Raw genomic sequence first — 15,846 nt, forward strand, 5'->3', positions numbered from 1 at the left:
CACCTCAAAAGGAAATGTACATACCAGAATTCAATATTATGAGTTCAGTGTCCTCAAGATAGGTCAATCAGACACAGATAACATTTGGACAAGATCGCCTTAAGAACAAAGAAATGAGCTATACCATGACTCATCCCACTTTTGCACCCACCTCAATGCTTTGCCCAAAACCATGATTTATGTTCTTTGGGGCTAGGAGTCATTTTTTTACCATTTAGAGGATGCTTTTAAGGAGGCTACTAAGTGCTTGACTTTTATTGTATTTATTTATTTCTACACAAACAGCAGTGATAACTAATAAAAAGGTCCCTACATACCAAGTGTTTCAGCAGTTTTGTAACAGGCTAGTATCTTCTTGTACATTTAGTCCAAAGCATCTCCATGGAGAAGACAGTAGAAATTTGTCCCTTTCTTCTGTTTCTTCCTTCCTCCACACACAGAAGTACATCTTGGAGAAGGTCAAGTGTCATTTATCCCAAACCCATCCATCTCACTGAAATGCTACTCCTGAAAACAAGCTAGCTTCTTGAGCAAACCACTAAGACTTTTTTTTGTAGTTTATTTTACAACTAAAAGAGCACAGACAATGAAGATACAGGGCTCTGCATTTAACAATAGGCTTATTTTTATCAGTTCAATCTCTTTCTTCATTTTAATATCTTTACAGAAATATACTATGTTTTGCCATGTTCTGAAGTTTTAATACAACTTTATGAGCATGAAGTGATTATATTTTGCTCTATTATCCCACTGATGAAACTCAGCAAACAAAACATGAAACAACTGCAGATAATCACAACTGTTTCAGTTTTAGTGAAGATTTTTAGACACTTTTCCTGGAAGGATATATCATTTTTTATAATAACAGTTGCTTTTTGTTGTGTTGTTTTTGGTGTGTGTATCTCACGCACATCTGTCCGATCTTCCTGGAATCCATTAAACCTGAGGGAATACTAACACACCAGGATTCTCAACTTCAGCATGACTTTCTCCTGCATCACTGCCCAGATTTCCCTTGCAGTAAGGGAGTGAGTAAAATGATCATCAACTACGTGACATGAGTATATGCAACTCAATATTTTCACTGCAGTTGCTTGCTTTTACATAAAGCAGCCTTTTAAGTGAAGTGTCACCAGAGTGAGCTACACTAGGCCTTGTTATATGCTTTTAAACAATTAGGTACTTATTTCATTGGTGGTACTTGATATTGGATCTCCTCCTTCATCTTTTTTAAATCACAATTGAATGTTGTACATTATTTCTAGACATCTAATGCAGTATCCCTACAAGGGGGATTGCTGTGTTTATATTAGATCAGTTATATCATGAAAACACCTCATGCTCAGCTACACATTTTTTAGGAAATTAAAAGCACAGCACACAAAAGGTGTTTTTCTGACACTTGCTGGACACCATTTCCCCCCCCACAGGACCCCAAACACAGCTTTCCGAGTCCAGGGAGCATCTGTTGACGTCAACAGAACTAATCCTCAGATTCCCATTTCTGCAACACATTAGTTACAAACTTCCTTCAGAGAATAGGGATAGCAACAATTTGTTGTGGTGCACCAAGCAACAAAGGCTGCTGCTGGAGGAATATGCAGGGCTCTGAGCTGAAAGAACAAGTACCAACAGAATTTGCTTATTCTGGCACACAGGTAGAAAGGAAGAACCTGATAAGCCTGCGGTAGTGAAAAATGACTCTCCAGCATGGAATTCAGAATGAAAACACTGTCTGGCACCTCCAGTGTGTGGGAGAGCATTTCATGCTCTGTCACGAACTTAATGCAGTAACACTGAAATTTACTGATAGAAAGGTAAATGAGTGGGAATGGGTGAATATCATAGAACTCCAAGAAATTCAAACTATATACAGTTTTTAAAAGCACGATTTAAAGAACCTTCATACTCCTGCATAATGTAGCCCCTCTTTTTTCCACCACAGTCTAAAAATAAGAAACTGTGCTGTTGTATTTGAAAGAGAAGAAAACTCTAATCTTATAACAGCTAATATCAATATTCATACAGAACGTACATATTAAAAAACACATGAGGTTACCTGCTTCCATTTCTTAGCCTATTCTTTAGCTATTTATATGTTGCTACTTCAGCTTCACCTCTGATTCCCATCCACTCCACATACACCCTTCTTTTTCTCTAATCAGTGAGAGATCAAAGTCTCTGAAAAGTGGAGCACAAAGTTCAATTCAAATTTCCATACGCTATGTCAAAGCATCTAGAAACAGCTCATTTACCTCTAACTACAAAGTGCAAGTTTCACCATTACAACATTTTGTAAGCAGTATTTCAAAAGGCTGTTAAAAGTCTTATGACTATATTGGCAGGATACAGCTGCTACTTCTACAATGCTCTGGGTTTGTCTGCCATTTTCTTTAAAGAGTTGAAAAATATCAGAATATTTTTTAAAAATACCGTTGGTTGCCCTCACCAGGTCTCTCCCCTTATTTTTCCCCCTTCAACCATACTTCCTTGAAGGCATATTGTTCATTTACAGCTGACACATTCCTATTGTTCCCTCTACTAGCATGTTTAAATAGTCACTAAAGTCTGTCATACTAAACAGAACATCCCGTCTTAAGATAACAAATTCAATAGTAATTTCTCTATAAATTAAACTGAAAAATTTACAAGTCCCAGATAAGGGTTACGGAGCCACTTGAGCAACAGTTAATTTATATCTCACCAGCACTAAGACATCTGAAGACATTCCAGTTCATTCAAATGCATAAAAGGTAATGCACACACTCATCACATCACCTACTTGAGCAAGAGTTTAGAAAACAGTAGTTTAAAATCATTTTAAGATCATTCATATTTTGCACACATTTAGACAGAGCAGTTCAAAGAACTTTTTTAGAAATGGCAGGATGACTTGCTTGCAGTAGCAGGAAAAATCTGCAGCACTTTTTTTGGCTTTTTGCATACATACAACTTCTGTTCAAGGAAGCTGGACATGTACAGCTGTATCACAGTTGTTATTCACAGGAAAATATAATGAAGGGGAAAGATCAAAGCAAAGTGAAAAGCAAAGAACAACTTGAAAAAGATACACTTTGCTATTCTCACCACTGTTACTAACAATCACAATTTCCAAAGCAGTAAGTATATTATCGGATAGGGAATTGAAATCTCACGCCACTTCGAGATATCTTCTGCTAACTGTACAAACAATACACTTAAAGGTACACAAATAACTCAGCATACCTTTTCTTTACTTGCAATTTTATTAATTTAATACAGTTGCCATTTTTCCTTCTGCTTCCATAGATGGCCTGAAGCTCACAGCCCCTTTCAGAAGGTCACTATGTACTCATTTGCCCAGGCTATAAAATATACAGCTCAGCCCTTCTGAACACTGCCTATGCCAAGCTCTGCTTGTGCGTGGCAGGTTTCCACACAAGCACCCAGTGGGAACAGCTGAGCAGCAGAGCCATCAGGCACCTAAAAGCTGCCCAACACAACCACTGCAAGGGCTGCACAGCCCTGTTCAACTCAGCATCTTCACCTCTGCTCAAGGAGCTGCTCCCACGCACAGAGCTCATCACATGAGAAAATCCCACACAGCAGCACCTCTCAAATTTGTCACTGCAGTTTCACCTGATAGCTTTCCAAGAAAGGTGACCTAGACCAGAGAAGTCATTGCTTGGATGCACTAAAACTGGAAAACAAGTTCCAGGGGTAATTAGTCTGTTTGTGCTATATGGCAGCCACAAGCAGTAAAAAAATCCATGTCTCAACATTCAAATTGACTTTGGGAAGAGCAATTCAATACTCAGTAATGTAGATGGAATACAGGGGGTTTTTTAACCAGTTATTTCTATTTACATAAAGTTATATTCCAAACTAAATTCTGTTAAAATTACATATCAAGGGTACCAGAAACGTTTTTGGGTTAAATTCACCATTAATTCAGAAATTGTTTTTGCTGGGTACTCAATGATGCAGCGAGAATAATTTGCACTGTAATTTTTTTTTTTTTTAACTAGGCTGTGTTAAAAACAGGACATCTTTACATGGCACAAAATGAGAAACTTTCAGCCAGCAACTATAACATGCAATATGAAAAAAATTCCTTAGGGATAGGTATCAAAGATTGAATCAAGCTTTTAGATATGACGTAAATACCTTAAATAGGACATTGCTAGTGCACACCAAAAAAATAAAATCCAACAATTTTTAATTCTTCCGCTACTTGTACAATCAAAACAAAAACAAATCTCATTTTTAATGAGCCAAATTTGTACAAAAGGACCATATTTTAAAGAAAAGCGCTGACTTAAAAATTATTTATGAGGAAAAGATGTTTAGCAAAACTGAAGAACAGGTGGGATTACCAGGTTATTTAATTTAATGCTCAAAAGACTTAAAACCAGACAAAAGATTGAGAAAAATAATTAGCTACTTTGGTTAATGATAATCACAGAGCCATTTCAAACAATCATATTGCAGCCCTGATTCATTCTTGCACTCTTACATCATCTTTACCCTCCATGCCTACTTATAAAAGGACCAGTGCATAAAAATCAGATAGTAAAATTATCATCTCTTAAATAATGATCTCTTAAAAAAAGCAATAATGCTTAAGATAACACTAAGTTTGAATAAATAACTATTTTTAGTGCTACTTCAGGTAATTTTTAGACATTTTCCTTTGAAATTGAGGTAATGATACTATGACTCAAAAGCAGAAACTGAAGCTGAACTAAACATGTTGGCAATGACAGATCAAACAGATATGTAGGAGGCTGAACAGCAGATTGGAAAAAGCTTTACGTGCAGCATAAGTAGACAGACTTACAGAATAAACTGTAAATATACTGTGTAAATTTGAACAGTCACATTAACCTATCATAGCTGTGTCTGAGCTTTACAGCAGGTTAGGAAAAAAACCAACTAACTGTCAAAAACTAATTGTACAAGGGCAAGTTATCTGGGTGAATTTCAAGCACCTGAGACTACAGAGACATGTTTTGTGCCACAGGGGCTCACAGTGTACAGGCCCAGGGTTTTCGAATCCACAGGACTTATGCCCAAGTGACTTCACCAGAGAGCACTCGCCCACAGCTTGTTATCTTCCTCCATTTCATTTCCCTTTAACTCAGCATCTTTCAAACTATTTATCTTGGCTTTTCACATGCTCAGAACTTTTCTGCCAAGTATTTTTTCCTGCCCTTTATTTGCCCCTCCAATACAAACCTACTTTTTCTGCTTTCTTAATTCTTCCCCACTGTTTTTTCATAACAAACGCTCATCCATTAGTCACAACTTCTGTATCACAGCTACCAAAAAAGTATTTTCTCTGCAAGCAGCAGAACACAGGTGTTACTTGGGATATAATCAAGAGCATCCTTACCTTTCCAAAATCTCTCACGTCAAACAAATCAAATGCTTCAAAAAGTTCACTTTTCTTCATTCCAAATATTTCACAACATGCCGAAAGAAAAGTCCTTATATTCTTCAAGCAGAGAAACTAGGGGAAAGAAAACAGAAATGCTAAGTCTCAAGTGTGTAAATTAGCAATGCATTTGCTCACTTTGGTCACAAACACACCATATAATTAACCAATACAATTAGTTCGAAGTCAGCACTTCCACTATCCGGTGATCCTCCAGTGGTCCTAATTCAGCCATGAACTGAATTCTCTTCAGACTCAAAATAATCAAACAAATTCTGAGTAGACACTTTGTAAACAGGAACTATTTTCTCTCTTTTAACATAAACATAAAGATGGGACAATGTGCTACTAGATACATAATAGTTGAAAGACACACTTACTTTTCAGCTCCCTACAGACAGCACAGAACAAAATAGATAAGTTACCTTAAAAAAAGTATAATTATATATGTTAAAGTTATTATTCATGGGTAAAAAAACATTCAAACTACAATTTAACAGATGAAATGATTGAAGGAATACCTGTGCACTGTTTTCACACACTAAAGACTTTATGAATACATATTCTCCATCTGGCATACAGGAGCAGATGAAACTTGCTGTGAAGTCATTTAAATTTACCTAGCAGAGATTTAAGATCCTCAGACCACCTTGAATTTCATACTGAATCAAAGGCTATTTCCCTTCAAGTTATCCACATGCATCAATGATCATCTGAGTCAGAAAAAGAATAAAGCCTCTGCCACAATGATCTCCTCAAAAGGCTTTTAATGCATTTTCCTGTGGATTATTTTGTTTGCAGGCCTTACCAGCCCAAAAGACAGTAACTGTCAAGAGCATCAGTAACTTCAGAGAGACAGCAAAAAAGGGCAATATGCACTCTTGATAACAATTAGCTCCATGAGGTAGTAGCACCTTGTGAGGACAGCAGCTTCATAAAGATGCTGTTTTAGCCTTATGAGCCACAGCTGAAAAGCAAATACAATATTTATAAGCAGCAGCATTTCAAAGGACCCTGCACTATGCTTTGAATATGCATTTTAAAAGTACTGACACAGCAGCTCAATATTTACAACAGAATTCTGCATGTTTTAGTGGATTCATGAGGATCACTCATATTAGGATGGATTATAGAATTGCTATATGTTACAACTTCCTGTTTTGATCAAAGCAGTGTTTTTGATATTGAATGTCAGAGCTGTAGCAATTCAACAGGCAGCCCTACTTCTCATCCTACAGAACTACCCAGTGAGACACAGAACAGCAGAGCACCTGATAGACCAGATTTACAGCAAGGGCACACATGAAAGCACTGATCAACGACAGATGCTGCAAGAGCAGACAGCTCCAGTCAATGGCTGTGGATATCAGGGCAGCCAACAAACTCCTCACAGAGCATCACAGAAACCATCCCTGTGCAACCCAAAGCTGCCAGGAAACCACCTGTGACTGACCAGGGCCTCACCAATAGTAAGGATTTCCAGCTGTGCTGGGTGGACCTGCAGCCTCCACCGTTTTCACCCTTTCCAAAGAGCCTCTCCAGCATGTACCTCCCAGCTCACATGGGGCAGTCAGCGCTGGGCTACGCACTGAGCTGCTCAAGGACAACCCTGCATTTATGCCACACTGCTTTTATGCCAAGTGGAATTTTAAGAATTTGTCTAGCTTGCTTAGTCAATGTGGCAAGCTTATCTGGTTTTGCAATGATTATAATTTTGAAATCAAAACTGCAAGGTTAGAAGGCCAACAGATGTTCAACATATGTGCTTCCTCCTGCATCACATTGGCAGAAAGTATCAGAAAACGAGCTGGTCTTTAAAATGAGCTTTAAAAACAAGACAGCACATACAAAGTTAATATTGTTTTCTGCTGTATTTTTCCCCATATTTTTTATTATTTTTCTTAAAAGCTATCAGTGGCCACTAGGTTTGTCCAATGCACAATACCGATTCAACATGAATACCCATCTACTTTCTTACATCAAAACTATCAAAACCACTGACAGATGTGATTCCCACTGGAAAATTCAGCTGCCTTTTCAAAACCTAAGTTCTGAGCTTGTACTAGTTAGTGCTGAAGTCTCCCAGTGCAAAGAAAGCTTACAGCTGCATTAAATTGTTTACCTCTAAAGGGAACAAGAAGTTATGGGAGAGAGAAGAGCTGTCATGGACCTAAAATCTGACCTAGATTTGCTAAAGAGCATTTTAGTGAGTTGCATTTAGCTTCTTAACATAGCAAAAAGAACCATTTAAGGGATCAGCAGTTTTTCACAAACAAGATGTCCTCTCCCTTCAGCAAAAGCTCTCCAACTATTCTTAACAGACATCTCCCTATAATAAAAGATAAAGATGGCAGCATTTTTCCAACAAGATTTATTAGTTACTTCAAATTTCTTTAAATTTAGAGGCAATTTTCTGACATCAGCCTTTTGTTTAAATTATTGTTACTATGAATTATAGCTAAGCAGATTAGAAAGCATATTACAAGAAATTACAAGCTGACATATTTTCAAGGAATTGTTAAAGCACCTACACTCTTAAGTAGTAAATCAAATTTTTTGTAATATTCTAACACTAAGACCAAGGAAGAATCTAATTTCCCATCTTCCTCTGCCCCTCTTTTTTTTTGTTTTTTTACATACTAATTCATTACCATGTATCATTATGTTAAGCAGGTATAACTCAATTATGATCTAATATTCAATAGTCATATAACACGTAACACGTCTTGCAGGCTTTAGAAACCACATGGTAAGCATCTGTCAAATCTGCCTGCACTTGAGATGGGGGCACATCATCACTGAGTGTGTGCCAGGCAGTGCCTTCAGCAGGAGAGGTATCCTGACATCACAGTCGAACCCCCTGCAACTTCAAAGACTGCTTAGTGAGTTTGAGTTGGCCCTATAACAATTCCATATCCATCAGTTTTCTCTTGCAAAATGAAAATGAAATTCTTATTACTTACTATTAAGCTAACCACAGCAGCTACAAGGATAAGGCTGCGAAACTACTAAAACCAAAAGCATGCTCATATTTAAATGAATTCATTTTGCAGTACTATATATGAAAAAAGTCTTAAAAAAACAAACTTGTTATATGCTACTAATGTTTCAGAAAAGTTATTTGATTATATTACCCAGAAAACTCTCAGAATTATCTCCAAAACTTTATACTGCCATCTTCTAAAGAAACAGTTTGCCTCATTGAAAACAAAGGTTTTTATCGCTGTGGTTATTGTATGAAGATGTAAAGATTAGTAAAAGAAGCCTCCAAATTAAAAAAGAGCATACTGCTAAAATCTAGGAAGTTCTATAAAAGACAACCTTCCTTGCTGGCAGTAAGAAAAAGGCACCATCACTCTGCAGTCTCTCATTAGTAAGTACAGTCCTCAGGATATTTGGAAACCTACTGCATTATTGTGTTTCTTTTTTCAAAAGAAAACATTACAGTTCAGCACACCGCAAGGGAGATCATTAGAGCAGTTGGGTACCCAGTTTTCAGAGATGCAAGGAGAGCTAAACCTCACCCAAAGCCTCCTCCACAGGAAACACTGAACACTGTCTTCCAGTACAAGAACTGGTCTCCATTAAAAAAAAAACAAAAACAAACCACATTCCCTTGGAATAGTTAATGATGTTTTTTTTACCCCTTTTTAAACTACATGGCTTAAAGTACTGCAGTCCAGAATTCTCAGTACACAGATCAGTAAAATATTGCAGCAGGGTAGTATAAGCCATGAGCACAAAAAAGTTGACACTATCAATGTGAGAAATACAACTTCTCTCTTGCTGATCCACAGACATGCCATGAGAGGAGACTATATCCAGCACCAGAGACTGATGGACAGAAACCACACTCCATCCCCATTCTGTGATTCTGTGACGGGGGCTCAGGAGCCTGAAAACACTTTTCAGTATTAACAGCTATGGATTATGAAGCCATTTCTAAAGTATCCTAATGTTTCTCTACTACAAACCCATAATGCAGCCATTGTCAGGGCTGCTGAAATGGTATAACTCTTGTGATAAACCACTGTGGTTTTATGGAATAGGTACTAGTGGCCCCTGGTCTGTTCTGCACTGAATGTAATCTTGCAAGAGGCACTAACACCACATTTATTGAAATGACAAACAGGTTTGAAAAAATAAAAAAGGCTTGTATGTACCACCTTAAAAAAAGCAGGTATGGTTTATACAATTGGGATTGTATTTGTCTGAACCTTAAACACAAGACAGTGGGCAAATCAGATTATAATAGGTCCCACAGAAATAGTATGCTGTTTTCTCCCACAGTATTAGCCACTTCACACAAAAACATTTATTTTATGCTTTTTCTACACAGAACATTATGTGCACTGACAGAAATGCATAGAAATATTTTACAAAGGGTACTGAATAGAAATGACTAATTGGATACTAAAAGCACAGGCAGGGCTGAAGCTGCCCACAGGGAAGAAGGATTTCTCTATCCAGACCTTTAATGAAGCGCAAGACAAAACGCAAAAGAAAAAAGGGGGAAACTATATAACCTCTATTCTCATCATCTAAGAGGTATTTCTCAAAAAATATATTTTGGCACTGAAGTACTTCAGTGGAATAAAGGTCTGTTTGATACAGACCATAGTATTCAGTATCTCGATGTATCCTTTGTACTAAAAGCACTTCTACAGGCGTTCAGAAACCAACACAAAGAGCTCTGAAGATGAAATTGTGCCACAAGACATTTAATGAAATTCCAACAGAGCAACACCCGTCAGGCGAGTGAAAACTGAAAGGCCAAGAAATGACAAGTATTCAGGAAAGACAGAGTTCTAATTCACTTTTTTTATTATTTTAATTACCAGTAGTGGGAAGGAGGAAAAAGCTGTTGGTATTTGTTTCAACTTCCACCTCCTTTTTATTGTGATGATTGAGTCACAAGCACAGATATTTAGTCACAAGCCTGGGAAGCTGGCAGCTCCCTTGTGTCTGGATCAGACATCCACACTGCATTGAGAACAACTAGGAACATACTGAAGCCTGAGTTATCTAAGGCAGTCTAAACACATGCTAGGCTATAAGGGGTATTAAAACCAGACTGGATCACTGTCATTTATTGACAGGAAAGCGTTTTTTTCCCCCCACTGTGATTCACTTTTGCTGGCACGGAATACCCATCCCTTCAACACTGGACTTGACTGGCTTTTCTGCATATTGTGTTCCCAGTCCCATCAGACTTCAGGAGGCTCCCAATAACTGCATAAAGATTGAGACCAGTTGCTCCTAGCCACCATCATGTAGAAGCTATGATAAAAGAGTAAAAACACAGAAAAGGGACTCCACCCATTGCTCACTAAATACACTCTATCTCCTGTGGAAGAAAAAAGGCATGTCAAGCACAGCAAGAACTGAAATCTTCCCCTCCTATTCCTCCTCTAAATGGCAGCGCTTCATAAACTACACAGTTGCAGCTATTTGTCTTTGCCTTCTCTTTAAAGAGCCTTATATGCAAACCAAAAGGTAATGGCATTTTACATTACAGCAAGCATGTTTTAGCAAAAATAGCTGAGGAAAGGCCAGACTTCGAAAACACACATATAAAAGAAGCAATGAGAGAAGCAAATTTGGCTTCCATTCACACATCTCAGAAGGTACAATTGCTTTGTTTTTTTAATTGTGAAATACTGATGTTACATGCAAGGAAGCATATTCAGGTTTGTAAATATGTGAGATTTTTCAATTGGTTATTTGTGTTCTTAGAAAAGCAGAATTATACAAGAAGAGAAGTCAGAAGAACAGACCATTGCCATAACACTTCAATGCACTTTCTACACCCTCAGTACTTACTACAAAACATGAGCTCCTGACCTTTGCTATCTGTTCCTGGAATGATGATGAGAACAGATTAGCTGGGAATCTCTTTTTTTTTTCCCCACTCCATTCCTGAGAATACAGGCAGAAAGGCAAATGCTGCACTTGGACCTGTTAAGCAATAGGAGAAATGTGAACATTTCCATAAAGGATTTAACTGGAAGAATTGCTTTTGTACATTCTGTCACCAAGATTGATAAGTGCAAGTTGTTTCAGCGAAAGAAAGCACTAAAACAGAACTTTTCTCCTCAAAATTTCCTTCAAGAAGTTGATTCATGCCCTGAGGGTTGCAGATTCTTGTCTTCTCACTTGTTCCATTTGCATTGGTATTTGTTGCAACAACTGTGCTGATAGGAACAGCATAAACTTCATTTAAATGCTGTTCAAATCCTGCCGAGTCTGAATTTGAGAGAGATCATACACACATAAAAGAGCAACAGTAACTAGAGATAAAGATCCAAGGGTTTCATCAGTGCCTGCACAGCGTGCATGCACAGGAAACTTCCAGCTTCCTTACAATTCTTTCAGCCACATCACATAAGGGAGAAAAATCAGGTACTTAGAGATGCAGCTGCCCACATATCAAGAGCTCCTTTCCACAAGCCAGGCTGGACAGTTCCCCAACACATGCCATCTTTGACAAAACAGTCCCAAAAGGAAGGTTACCAAAATAGGAGCACATTATATTTCTACTAGATGTCACAATTTTATTTTTTTTTACTATCTGTATGTAATTAACACCAGATTACTAGATAATCAGACAAAGCCTCACTGTAGTACTGACAGAATTGTACAGTCAGGGTTAACAATTCAACACAGAAATCATTCCTGGCTCTTCACAGATTTCAGCAGCCAAAGTACATTAGATTAGTTCTGCTCTGCCAAAAGGAGTAATTATCACTATATGCAGTAAAAAATAGCTGTAATGATTTGTAAGTGAATGAAGTATGGACCCACTGATGAAGTCTTAATTCAACATCTATTAATGTCTTTTCATAAGCCAGCAAGAGGGAAGAGAAACGTCGGACTCGGGAATGGCGTTTGTAACATTTTTCTTGTTCATATGTGTGCAGCTTTTCTTGGAAAAATCTTTAAAGCGAGAGTCTTACTAAATGAAGGCCAAAGGGCCATAAGGAATTTAAAGAGCAAGCCAACATGAGAGGATGAGTGCTCCTATTTTCAGTAAGCAAAGGGAAGCTACCAGGCAAGTAAGCGTTATTCTTTTTCTTACTCTTAAATAAAATCTATTAACTTGCAAATTACATTTAAATAAGAAACTAACACACACAGGAAAAGCACATCACTCACATCAAAGGAATTCAGTTTTACATTCTGCATTTGACCTCTTGTTCAGCAAACCACCTCAATCATTCAGAGGATCAATATTTCTAAAGCTCTAAGCAGAAGCAAACCAAGCAAATGTTAAATACCTCCCAAACTTTGCTCTCAAAAAGCCACAAAGCAGGTACACTAATAAATATGGAGGAGATACCACACTGAGCTCTTGGTAGAGTTGCTTAAGGTTCTGATAGCATTACATAACTGAAGAGTTTTACTAGGAAATGTACTATGCAAAGAACAACAGACACCTTAATTCATAGGATTAAGGAGCGGCCAAGGAGACCTGTAGTGTTATTACCTTTCCAGATGTGGGATTCTTTGAAGGCCTGCACAAGATGCTGGATGAACTATAAAACGTATTAAATTCCTCTGAACCACTGTATGAATATTAATAGCATGTTCTTTATTTTCTCAGTTAATGTAGTAATTAAATATTCATAGGAAAGCTCTTAAAATTCCTAACTGACCACTATTCAATTGTCTATTGCATTTTGGCTTGAGTATGAAGTTTTGTTTATGTATGTTTGCTCTTCTCTGTGCTTCAAAGAAAGAAAATGGAAATTGAAACTTGGAAAAAAGCTGAGGAAGCACAAAGGATGCTCCACTTCTATTAATACTGATACAGAGTGAATAGAGGGCAGGGAAAGAAGCTCAAGATTTTTTATGCATTACTAACTCTCTCCTTGGCATTACAGCATTGGCTGAGCAAGCAAGAGCAAAGAAAAGTTGAAATCCTGTGTCCCTGAAGTCAAGTGCTCCCACAAGCCATGAAACTGGCAATGTATGGGAATACGTAGAGCATGAAGTCCCCACTACAGGAATTCCCTGAGCATAACTGGCAAGAGACAGGATGGGAGAACTCAGGACAGCAACCTGTTGCAAAGGGCAGTTTTTAGAGTAGCTCTTTGTTCCCCACTAGCAAGACTTAACTAAATCTATTCTGCAGTATCTTGTCAGAAAAGCAGCAGCTGGAACACAGTATTAAGCACATGAAACACAAAAGAGATTGGCTAGGGAGTTCCTGTGCTTAGTTACCTTTTCAAATAAGTAGCCCTATCTGTCTTATATCCCAAAGCTGCATCTCTAAAATGTCTTTCAAGAAAGATCTAGGTGTTTTACAAGCAAATGCAAAAAGGACAGCAAAGGGAACATGGAAAATAGTCCTAAGGAGAACATGAATAGGAGGAAGACAACAACAAGGAAATGAAAAGAGGACCCCAGGAAAAGGAACAGGAAAGGGGCAGACACACACTAAAACAAAAGTTCAAAAAAGCAAATCAAAATAGACTAAAAGAGAGATCCAGGAGCAAAGAGCACTGAAATAGTAAAATACTTGATCCATTAATTGTGTGAGACATGAAATAAAAGTTAAACACAAGAAAATAACGTCTTAAAATTTTGGTATCAAAATGCTCCAGGCAACACTGTTTATGAAAGTGCCATTTAAAGTAAGACTGTAGTCACTGTGCCATGTATTTAAAATTGTGACATGCAAAACTGCTTCTGTAAATGACAAAACTGTTAAGGACACTGATTTTCTATTTGGATGTATTGTCATTGGTCCCAACACAGGCCTTCTAAACACTCAACATTTCAACTTAGTTGATGAAATATTAGCAGTTGTCAGAAACCTCAAAACCTATACCTACCTAAAGAAGTTAAACTTATTGTAGGGCAGGGGGGAACCCTAAAGCCTCCAGCTGAACTAATACATTTATCAGCAAATGGAATGGAAAGCCTCAAATTAATTAGCTCTCAACACTTTTACAGAGAAAACAAAAATTATATTCACACTGAAACCATGAAAAACCTTACAGTAACAGTATAAAACACCGATCTTCACATCTGTGCAAGACAGAGCACAAAGCACATCTGTTCCATATTGTTAGCTTGGCACACTAAAGAGCTGCTTCCATTGTATCTTGGTATATTTTATTCATGACTGTACTTGGTTTTTACCAAGTCTCTAATGTTAGCACAGTAACATGAGAAGACCTCTTACTTTCCCTATACCTGTGCAAGGGAAATTAATTTTGGGGTGAGCCCTAAAGGAGCCCTATAAAGGTGTGACATAATGCTGCCCGGTGTGACACATAGGCTAAAGGGAGAGAATTCACTGGGGGATCCACACCTGACTTCAGCTCCATTACGGAACCACAATCCCTTTTGCTTATTTCTATCCCACACCCGAAGTAAGCACCATTGAATTCACCATCTCAACTGGATCTTCTTGGTGAGTAACTTGTGGCTGTAGTGCCCTGAACACAGGCCCTACAAGCCAGACCTGGACCTTGACTATGTAATCCCTTTACAAACACCTACAGTGTGGGTTCAAGAGCATGTTTAAGATAGCATGTGCAAACTTGTTCTTTTCTAAGCACTTAGAGTCTCAAGAGCTGTCAGCACAGAATCCTGTTGAATGGAAATTCAACACAACTGGGGAGGGGAGGGGGGTGCTGATGATCTACACAGGTTTGTCAGTTCCTATTAAAGGTGAACCTAGTCCAAATAACTCCTACGCTTTTCCATTTCTTACCAGCAGATACAGATCATGTACTAGGTCTTTGATTTCCACAAGGAAGGAACAATATTCTTATTAACAGCTTTTATTGTTAACCTGCATCATTCATTAAATACTTTAAATGTTTTTTTGACTTGCATATTCTTGTATTCTTTGTATTCTTTTCCAAACTCTTACGGTCATGGAATAAATTCCTACAAGACCTTAAGGATACAAGTACAGCTCTCTACCAATTGCTCAATATGAATCTGACTGTCCTCTAGTTACCTATTTTAAAAATCCACTGTTCTATTTTTGCTGGTGTGTCACTTCAGGTTTGCAGTTTATTAGACCGTTCTCTCCGTGGCAAGGACAGGGGTTTCCAATATATTCAGAGAATACTTCAAGGATTACAAGTCAAGTAAGTAGAACAGATAAGTCCAGAAGCCCAAACCACAAACCAGTGGGAATAGCCATGAATGGAAAACAAACTCCAAAAGTAAATTTGCAGGATTGGATGTGAAAACTCAGCGGCTGTATAGTGTACTGACTACATTTTCACACCTTGTGATGTTCTCTGGCACTTCAACATATTGACCTGCCACCAAATGCCATCTTTCCTGCATTGAGTGCCATACAGTGGCATCTCAAAAGTGCCACCTAGCACTACCATTGGACAGCCCTTCTGTTTCCACACTGGAAAGGATAGCAAATAACTTTCTCTTTTCTCAGGCCTCTCAGT

The 15,846-nt window shown here is 37.9% G+C and overlaps 1 protein-coding gene across 2 annotated transcripts in view; it reads right to left on the reverse strand.

The window, feature by feature from the left end:
• Nucleotides 1-15,846, reverse strand: part of VAV3 (vav guanine nucleotide exchange factor 3) — a 147,428-nt gene that overhangs the window by 113,630 nt on the left and 17,952 nt on the right. For both annotated transcript variants that reach the window (XM_038143683.1, XM_038143684.1), the window contains exon 2: nucleotides 5,375-5,491. In XM_038143683.1, the coding sequence (XP_037999611.1) occupies nucleotides 5,375-5,491 (117 nt within the window). The remainder of the gene's footprint in view (nucleotides 1-5,374; nucleotides 5,492-15,846) is intronic.

The sequence above is a fragment of the Motacilla alba genome, chromosome 8 (assembly GCF_015832195.1).
Source record: "Motacilla alba alba isolate MOTALB_02 chromosome 8, Motacilla_alba_V1.0_pri, whole genome shotgun sequence".
Taxonomy (NCBI): Eukaryota; Metazoa; Chordata; class Aves; order Passeriformes; family Motacillidae; genus Motacilla; species Motacilla alba.